This window comes from Babylonia areolata, chromosome 18, assembly GCF_041734735.1.
Source record: "Babylonia areolata isolate BAREFJ2019XMU chromosome 18, ASM4173473v1, whole genome shotgun sequence".
Lineage (NCBI taxonomy): Eukaryota > Metazoa > Mollusca > Gastropoda > Neogastropoda > Buccinidae > Babylonia > Babylonia areolata.
In genome coordinates this window covers 20,256,837-20,267,097 of record NC_134893.1, presented here as the reverse complement: position 1 = coordinate 20,267,097, position 10,261 = coordinate 20,256,837, and the positions used below count along the sequence as shown (strand labels likewise).

Here is a 10,261-nt window from a genome sequence, read left to right as displayed (position 1 = left end):
AATAATAATAATGGTATTTTTAAAGAGCTGAATTTGTGCAGAGACAAATCAAAGAACTTTCACACCAGTCATTCACACGCATGCATAACTCTAAAACTGTAGAAACTAAAGACATGGGAGAGGCAGGGAAGGGGGGCTATTTTGGGAAGAGGTGGGTTTTAAGGCCAGACTTGAAAGAGCTGAGTGTGGAGACTTGACGAAGCGAAAGAGGAAGTTCATTCCAATTGCAAGGTCCAGAGACAGAGAAAGAATGGCGGCCAACAGTCAAGTGTTTGTATGCGTAAACAGAGTGGATCCGAAGCCGATCGTAGTGAGCAAGATGGAGTGTAGAGGTGAAGACAGCCACAGAGATAGGAAGGGGCTGATTTGTGAATACATTTATAACACAGAGTGCTGATCTTGTACTTTATTTTGTGTGAAACAGGGAACCAGTGGAGATGTTGCAAAAGAGGAGTGAGGTGCTCAGATCTTTTCTTTCTGAGGATGAGTTGGGCAGCAGAGTTTTGTATGCGCTGAAGGGACTGAACAGATGAAGCAGGCAAACCAGACAATAGAGAGTTAAGTAGTCAACGTGAGAGAGAACGAGAGAAAAGACAAGTCTAGATGTTGCGTCAATGGACAGATATTTCCGGATGGAACTGATGCACCACAACTGACAGTAGCAGGACTGACATGTATGACTGATAAATTTTTGCATGGACAGTGTGTTGTCAAGGACAACGCCGAGGTTCCTGACTGAACTAGAAAGAGGGATGGATGTACTGCCAAGTTTGATTGTGTCAGCTGTGATGGAAGAGAGTTTTTGTTTAGTTCCTATGATCATTGCTTCAGCTTTGTCCGCATTCAATTGTAACTTATTTAGAGTCATCCAGTTCTGAATGTCCAGGAAACGGTTGGATGTTTCTTGCAAGAGCGACGACAGTTTTTCGGGGGTATCACTCTTCTGGAGTCGAGTGTCATCAGCATAAGAATGATGACTGACATTATTACGGTTGATAATTTCAGTGAGAGGAGCAGTGTACAGTGTGAAGAGCACTGGGCCTAAAACAGATCCCTGTGGGACTCCATGTTCAATTTTAACGGGTTCAGACTGGAAATTATCAACAATGACAGACTGGAATCGATCAGTGAGATAAGATTTGAACCAGTTTAGAACAGTTCCGTTGATACCAAATGTAAAATGAAGATGGGAAAGAAGGATTGAATGGTCTATCATGTCAAAGGCAGCTGACAAGTCAAGAAGAGTGAGAAGGGAGATCTGTCCTGTTGGATGCTAGCAGTAGGTTATTCAGGATGTGGAGGAGAGTGGTTTCGGTACTGTGGTCAGCACGATAGGCAGACTGAAATGGGTGGATGAGATTATTGAAACATAGGTAGTTGTTGAGCTGCTCCAGGACAGCTTTTTCAAGGAGTTTGGACAGGAATGGAAGATTAGAAACTGGTTGATAGTTTTTCAAAATGTTTGCGTCAAGGTTGGATTTCTTCAGAAGAGGCCGGATGATGGCAGGTTTGAAAGCTGATGGAAACGTTACATTGAGAAGGGATGAGTTGACAATATTGGTGACTGTGAGGAGAAGCTGTGAGACACTGGGAAAAGACAGAGGCTGGTATAGGATCGAGCTCACATGATTTTATTGTCATTTCTTTCAGGATTTCATGGACTTTTGTTTCAGTTAATGGATTAAAGGAATGGAGAGGAGTGCCGTTGAACTGAGGATCAGGATGAGCGCGTTGGAAAGGCATTTGGTCTAAGATGGTACGGATATTTTGGACTTTATCGAAAAAGAAAGCGGAGAAGACATTGGGGAGTTCATATAAAGTGTAGGCAGAAGGAAGAGGAGTCCTTTTGCAGTACCGAGATTTGACATGATAGAGTAAAGAGATTCGGTGGATGTGGCATCGAGAACTTGAGAAGAAAAGAAGTTTGTCTTCGCTGATGAGATCATATATTTGACTAATTATGTATCAGTTGCATACAATATTCACATTCAACCCACATCTAACAATACAGGCATGCGTAACTATTTCACTCTCTCATCTGTTCACTTTGGAAAACTGGATCAGATGTGTACCTGGAACCACAGAGTAGGCCATGAGGAAATCAGCCTCTGTGGGAATTCTGCGGATCTCCACTTCATCAGTCTCCATCTCCTCTTCTGGACGGCTTCCATGGGCATCGGCGACATCCACCCCCACATCCAGCTGTGAACCCCGACAAGCCTGCAGACCCACACAGCCCCAATCCCCTAATGAACAGTGTGCAGGCAACCCATCCCCAGAAAAGAAAACAGGTCCCAAACTGGGACGTCAAACAATAACAATGACATAAACTGCAAAGCAATAAATTATATGAATCTCTAACTCCAGAAGGTATTGTAATGTTTTCGTTACAAGTACTTGAATGTTCACATTTTGAAGTTCTCACAGTCACAATCACCTGAAAATCCAGCATAAACTTTCCATCATGGCCTCCAGCATCATGTGACAGCTGTGACCCTTTATAGCCTCAGGCAGCTCTATGCTTATATGTCTCTGTGTAAAAACACCTCAATTAAGCGTTGATCTACACTAAGTTTAAACAAAATCATAAACAGAACACAACAGAAGAATGGTATACACACCTGAATGAAGAACAGCTTCGGTTTGCCAGCCAGTGTCTTGCACCTGTGACCCTTAAACGGAGCGACCAGCCTGTCGATCTCAACAGGTCTGTCTGTACCGTACACATAACCCTCCTCCCCATGGGACAGAATGACACAGGCAAAGCAGTCTGCATCAGAGTGATCTGCCTTTGACGCTGTACCAAAAAAGAGAAAAAAGAAGAAGAAAAGTTAAATTAGCCAATAGTAGGAGGGAAAATTATATCCATTCTGTTAATCAGTGGCACAAAGGACAACCTTCTCTGTGGATATTAAATCAACCAGTGAATACATTTCAACAGCAATAAAGCAAGCAATGCATTATGTTAAATCAACCAGGAAATAAACTTCAGTTGAGACCAGAGCATAATGCTTACCACTGTAGTTGACTCTTTCATTGATTCATAGTGGAAAAAAGATCTTTCAAATTACCATATTTTTAAGTCTACAAGGTGCTTCGGATTCCAGGCAACACACCCCTGATTTTTTATATTAAAAAAAAAAATCATTTTATCCATACAAAAAGCAAACTAAATAATAAGGCACACTAAACACATTGGTCATTCTGGTATTTCATTTATCTTTAACTCTTTAAATTCATAGAGGCATCCAGTGCAAGCACTGGTGTTTCCTGCACACCTTTTCTCAGTCATTAGTCACACCACTAGACATGATTTTTCCTGCTGTCCCATACCATGGCAGAACTAGACCAAAAAACAAAAAAATCCATGCTTTAAACATAGAACCAGTTCCTAAGTGGATATTGAATTTTTTTTAAAAATCCAATCACACAACATTTTTTTCACTTAACTATTCAATTAAAGTCAGATTTTTTTTTTTTTTTTTTTTTTTTTTAACAATATGTCCACACGCAGCACCCATTTTACCTTTCATCAAAGCCGACTCCATTTCTGCAGCAGTACAGTTTTCCACCATGTTCACACTGAAGCCCATCTCGGACAGGACCATGTACATGTTATCTCTGTCTGTGTCCGTCCCTGTCCTCTCTCCCATCCCTGTGGACTTGCTGAACTCCCTGTTGTTGATGATGAGCGCATCTCCCCTCCTCTTGTGGTTCATGTTGTAGCATTCAGCATCAAACTGTGACCTTGGCATCTCCACCTTCCCTGCCCTGTCCCCTCCTCCCGCTCCTCTGGTTCCTGAGGACCTGTGAACAAAACGGGTGGAGACGTTCAACACAGCGAAAGGTGTAGCACCGATAGCACAGGGAACTGGTGTTATAATAATGTTGTTGTTGTGAAGTTTGTTCACTATACCCAGAGGGAACACTGGCTGCATTTTCAAACACTCTTTTCCATTCAACAATAGGTTTCAGCACAGAGAGGCCTTTACATGCAGAGAATCAGCGTAGAAGTGCTGAGAGCAGTCAATGCATGCAAGGACAGGAGCAGAGAAGCAGCGACACACAGAGTGGTGTGTCAGTGTAGGAAGAGGTGGTGGTTTACATTCATTGACCTGTGGCGCCACAGTTTATTTTTAGGGTTGCCACAATCCTTGTTCCGGAAAAACTCCACAATTTGTTACAAGACAAAATTAGATCACTACAACTGGCATGTCACATTTCTATCCAGAGCGTCCAGCATTCAAGTAGCAGGATGGGAAAGACTGATTTTTGTAATACTGGAAATTTGGTAGCCAGGATCCAGGATCTGCTTAACTCATTCTACTCCAGGTACAAGTTAACCCTACCATGTTTACTTCCCCTGTGGACCAGGTACCAGTGTTCTAGTAAAAAATACAGTACTCCAATTTCATTTATTCTTGCTTGGTACAGTTCATGTTCTAAACTGAACCTTTTATGGATCCCGGGAGAATAAAAACAAAGCTTTGTACAACAGATTCAAACAATAATTTGTCCATTGATCTTCGCTGTTTTAGTGAACAGCCCGAATTTTTCACTGCAGCAGTCTGGTGTAGTGCTGGTCCAGAGGAGTTGTAGCAGGCATGTAGCTGTGGGGTAGAAAGAGTTACGGCACCAAGTGGGTTGAAGGGCAATACCCTGCTGGGAGGGTAGGTGGTCCTGGAGCACCTCACAGATGCTGACAATTTGGCACTGTTTGCTAAGTTCTCCTTCAACACAAACCCTCAATTTTGAACTGTTCAGAGAGAGGTTGAGAGAACCATATAGTGAAGTTCTCCCACTGATGCAAATAGCTGGCAGGTGAATAGTGGAACATTGAAACAAAAATTTTCCCCTATTTGACTTCCAAGGTGAGTAATTTCAAACAGACCTGTCAGCCAAAATCACCTTCACACCTAACAATGTCAAAATCAGTACTGTCAAGATCCTGAAAAACAGTTTTTATACAACCAAGGGCAGATAACAGTTTTTTATGTAACCAACAACATCATTTGAAAGAAAAATAAATACATGAAATAAAAGAACAACCCCAGGGGTGCTGAAATCCAGGGAAACAATGGCCAACTGACTAACCCTGGCCTGCCAAAGACATCGGTGGAGTCTGCCCCCCCAGCATCCAGTGAGTCATCCCCATCCATCGTTTTGTTCGGGGTCGTCATTTCATCCTTCTCCTGAGGCACAGCTGAAATTGTAAAGAGTGGATTTTCATCAGGATTCATTTGGACTGCTTTTCATTTCTGTTGCATTATATACATACATACATCTACCTCTCTATCTACATACATACATACATAGATATCTATCTATACACACACACACACACACACATATATATATATATATATATATATATATAGAGAGAGAGAGAGAGAGAGAGAGAGAGAGAGAGAGAGAGATACATATATATATATACTTCTCTGTGTGAGTGTGCGTGTGTGTGTATGTATGTGTGTGTGTGTGTGTGTGTGTGTGTGTGTGTGTGTGTGTGTGTGTGTGTGTGTGTGTGTGTGTGTGTGACAGTGATTGCATGTCTGGATCTATATTCTATAGGCAAAGTTATGTGTTTGTGTCACAGTTTGAGTTTGGCATGTATAGAATGCTCTGCACATGCACTCTCAATTCATACACATTCCCACAGATGACAGAGGAAAACGATACGCTGAATTAGAAATTTGAATTCTTCCAAAACTGAAAATAAAGAAAGTAAGGTGTCTATAATAAATGATTTTTATCTTATCTTCTGGATAGATACCAATTTTGGCATGTGTGTGTGTGTGTGTGTGTGTGTGTGTTTGCAGAGATCAGGTTGGGTTCAATAGACAATAGGTCATATGACCGGAAGAACATAAAATCAATAGGTCATTTTGAAAATCAATAGGTCAAATATCAGAAGTCTACTTTCAGTTTTCCCGGAACTGCACTCGGTTAATGCAAAAGTGGGAATGCCAATTCTTCTCGCCGAAGCTCGCGAAAGGCAGCGATAAAGATTCGTTTCGGATTTCGTTTCGTCACGGATCCGTATTTTAATAAACCAGTTTATAGTCATTTACTGTAGGAGCAGACGACAAAGCGATCGCGATCGTTAAAGAGAGAGAGAGAGAGATGGTTACTTTGGTTGACCGACTGGTCATAAAAACAATAAGTCATGTGACCTGGCAACTTGAAAAACAATAGGTCATTTCAAAATTAAATGCGTCAATGACCGACGACCGATGTCGAACCTGATCCCTGTGTGTGTGTGTGTGTGTGTGTGTGTGTGTACACATGCACATACCTGCACAGATTATAATCTGTTCCAAGAAATAAAATAAAATGATACTATAACTAAGTTTTCTTCTCAAAAACTTATGGAGAACAATCAGCTTTTCAGTTCACAAACACTTGCATACTCATACACACACATCCGAATCCAAGAAATTAATATGAAAAAAAAAATATATATATTATGTATATATATATATATATTTTTTTTTAAGTCAACCTTTCACTCACACATGGCTCTAAAACTTCTTCCTGTTTTTGAGACTGGTGTCCTGTGTCACTTTCCAGACAGTATAAAAGTAACAGACCTGAAACAAAAACAAACAAGAATAATCACAATGTCAGTATACTGCACAAAGCTCTGTATCTTTGCATGATGCCCATGTGTGGGCATGCATAACAACAAACACATTTGCACGCAGGTTTGTTCAAACATTGAGACGTGGAAGTCAAACGTAGCACAGGTTTCTCCACTTGACTGTTCCAGGACGGCTGAACATTTAGGAAAGAAATCAAGAAGCCAGACCGACAGGAAACTACTGTCACAACTTATACAAGTACAACCTTCATGCATGCATAACTAATCTGTCGGCAGACAGCACACAGCCACTTTTGCATGAGTGGGTGGACAACTACCTCTGCTGTGCAACCACTGATGCAGAAAGCATAGCCCAGTCTTCACTTCTTGTTTTCAGTCACTGCACAAAGCACAGGATCTTCTCTCTTTCAGTGCGTAAGCAGTTTTCTCCATGCACGAGTATACAATTACAAAACTGTTTTTCAACATATTATCCATTCCATTCATTCTCCTGCCCGGGATGGGCGTAGAGGAGACATGAGGGACGATTCCATAGTCATATTATCACATAATAATACATATTATCACATGTATTTAAATGATCCCCCCCCCTCCTCCCTTGTGACAATGTGTACATTTTAAGTGCACATGTTACGTTAAGTGGGAGGTCCACTATGCCACAGGTCTGCTATACAACTAGTGAGCCCTATCATGTCAGTCAGTCTGTCTTTTCTGTTCATATCTGCTGCATACTACATTTCAAAAACTATCAGATGGATATTGACCAAACATGGTAATATTCTTCAGGCAGGTCCGATATTGTCTTAAATGTTCTTTAGTTTTTCATAATCTAGTTTGAAAGTCAATGTCACAATAGGTCAAGCACTGGAGCACATCAATTAAAACTATAATATTTTGAGAATGGTTCAACAAGATTTCATCAAATGTGTCTGCCTGATAATATCCTCGGTTTGGCCCATCCTCAAATAAACATATTTTCATTTAGTATGTTTGTGGAGCAGCAAGAGCTCCTGAAACTTCAGTACACTGGTGCAAAGGGCAAGAACCACATATACATTATTTGTTGTTCTTCGTGTACAATAATATATATTTGAAAGCAGGCTGAGATAGTGTGAGCACACTTAAAATGTGTGCCATCTTCTATATTGTCTTTGCGTAACTGTTTGGAGGTCTCAAAGAATAAAGCATTTGTTTCAGTTTTAATACATAACATCATAAAGAGGTTGTTTTTTTTTAAGTTGACTGCAGATGAAGATAAAGGCAAGTGTATGTATTACAAGTACTTCCTCTGCTTTTGCAAAGAATCATACTTAAACTTAGTTTAAGTTACCAGTACACACACACACACACAAATACACACACACACACATACACACACACACACTGGGCTTTCTACTATTCTGTTCCCTATTTTGTAGACTAGTTTTGTAACTTGCATCTGTTACAACATACATCTGTTACATCTTCTATACTGCTTAACAGCTTAACGTTAATGGTTAATGTGTATGTAGTTTATACATAAGCATCTCCTCTAGCTATATTGCTACTGATGTGTAATTTCATATTATCTTCTCATGCTATATGGCTAATGTGTGTGTCATATCATTCAGTAAAGGCTAATATACAATGCAAAGGAACCCAAGAAAACTCTGCTAGCACCTTCATACAAAGTAAAACTAATAAGTAAAAAAAAAAGTACTTTTTTTACAAAGTTAAATTCCATTTTAATATTGATTCATATATATCATTCCTCACTTCACAACACCTTTTTTTTTCAATTCAGCTTCAAGTAACTTTGATTTTAAATCAAATGAAAATAAAATGTCATAAATGTATAGCAAATGTACCCAGGGGTAGCAAATGCAGGACATGTAATTCAACACCATTGAAAATGCAAATAATCTAATGTTATCAATGTGAATATACTGTGCATTGTTCTTCAGTCTTTATAACTATATCTATACATACATACGCACACAAACACACACACACACACATACATACATATATATATATATATATATATATATATATATATGTATGTATGTATGTGTGTGTGTGTGTGTGTGTGTGTGTGTGTGTGTGTGTGTTACATTTTGTTTTTTCAAATTTTACCATTATATTCACTTTGTTTTCTTCCTATTTTTAGCTTTGTGGGCAGCTGTGGCCAGTTTAGGAAGTCACTCAATTAATCAACAGCTTTTTTTTCTGCTAAAAGTGTGAATACCATTATAGATTTGAAGTCAAATACATGGTGTCTCTAAATTAACCACTCACTGCTAATGCCAATACATCTGCATGATGAGTCCACAGGGAATGAAACTATAGTCAATCACACCTAACAAATGTCCATATTGACTGTATGTATACTAAGCAGAGGAAGGTGGGGGGTTAATCCTCCTCTTCCACCACTTTAACTTCCCGGAATCTGGTATCCATTCACACCTGTCATAAAAGAAACAATGTGATATGGATACTTATATAGCACCTGTCCTTGGTCAGACACCAAGCTCTAAATGCTTTACAAACATGGAGTCATTTGCACAACAGCCTGCCTACCTGGATAGAGCTGAATGATAGCTGCCATTGGTTGCTCACCATTCGTTTCCTTTGTCATTCAGTCAGGTTTCACTTTTCAGTCACACACACACACACATACACGTACACTCATGCAGACACGTAACATTTTACGTGTAAGCACCCATACCATACTGTTTATTTATCTATATTTTCTTTAATTGGGTGCAAGATAAACTAGTATTAGGAATAAAGGTTCTTTGTGAGATTCTATAGCTTCCTAAACAACAGAACAACAAACAGTTAACAAACCACTCTGCCTAACCTCTTTCCCTTCGCTGTTAATGGGAGTACTTGCATGTGGAAATGCCAGCAAGGGCTGCCTGTTTCCTGATAGCATCATGAGTGATATGTATTATTAAAGATTCTGTAATCCATGTCTGTGTTCCCTTGGTTTTGGAAACACCCAGCATGCGTTAACCACAACAGATTCAACAAGTTGATGCTGGTCGTGAAATGGGAAAAAAAAAGGTGAAGAAGAAGAAATAACACTGCAACAATGAAATGCTCCTGCCCTTCTCTCTCTGTGCGCGCGTGTGTGTGTGTGTGTGTGTCGTGTATTTTGTTGTGGTGTGTGTGTGTGTGTGTGTAAGTTGAAAGGATATGTTGGTACAATGGTAGACAAAAGGTTTTCACAGGTACAGGTACAGGTACAGGATAGGGGACTTTCCTATAAGCCTTCTGGCTTTTTAACGTCCCTTCACTATTGTCTTAATCAAGTGTTGCACATACGCCAGGAAAAAGTTTCTTGTTCACTGATCAAAATCAAATGGTTTTATTAGAGATTTTTCATCATTGTCGATAAGATTTTTGAACTGGTTAATAGTGTTAGCTGTTTTTGTTGAGTTAGTCAGTGCATTCCAGCCTTGAGCCTAATGAAAACGTTCATAGTTTCCTACCTTTTCTCTGTACACTTCAAGCACACAGCCTGCCTAAAACAAAAATGTTTAGGCGTCGAAGGAAAACGGAACTCTCAACGTCGAAAATGGCAAGTAAAACCACTTCCGGAGATCCAGACTTTTGACAAACAACCGACAGACCAAGCTGGAGGAATCTGGCACAGTTCTGTGCGGCACCTTAATG

General features: G+C 39.9%; 1 protein-coding gene across 1 annotated transcript in view; it reads right to left on the bottom strand.

Annotated features, from left to right (window-relative positions):
* LOC143292550 (caspase-3-like) overlaps positions 1–10,261 on the bottom strand; it is a 15,368-nt gene that overhangs the window by 4,901 nt on the left and 206 nt on the right. The window contains exons 1-6 of the mRNA XM_076602951.1: positions 10,078–10,261; positions 6,514–6,590; positions 5,095–5,203; positions 3,527–3,807; positions 2,622–2,797; positions 2,073–2,220 (exon numbers count right to left, since the gene is read on the bottom strand). The exon at positions 10,078–10,261 is cut by the window's right edge and continues 206 nt beyond it. Of these exons, the coding sequence (XP_076459066.1) occupies positions 2,073–2,220; positions 2,622–2,797; positions 3,527–3,807; positions 5,095–5,203; positions 6,514–6,517 (718 nt within the window). The 5' untranslated portion in view covers positions 6,518–6,590; positions 10,078–10,261. The remainder of the gene's footprint in view (positions 1–2,072; positions 2,221–2,621; positions 2,798–3,526; positions 3,808–5,094; positions 5,204–6,513; positions 6,591–10,077) is intronic.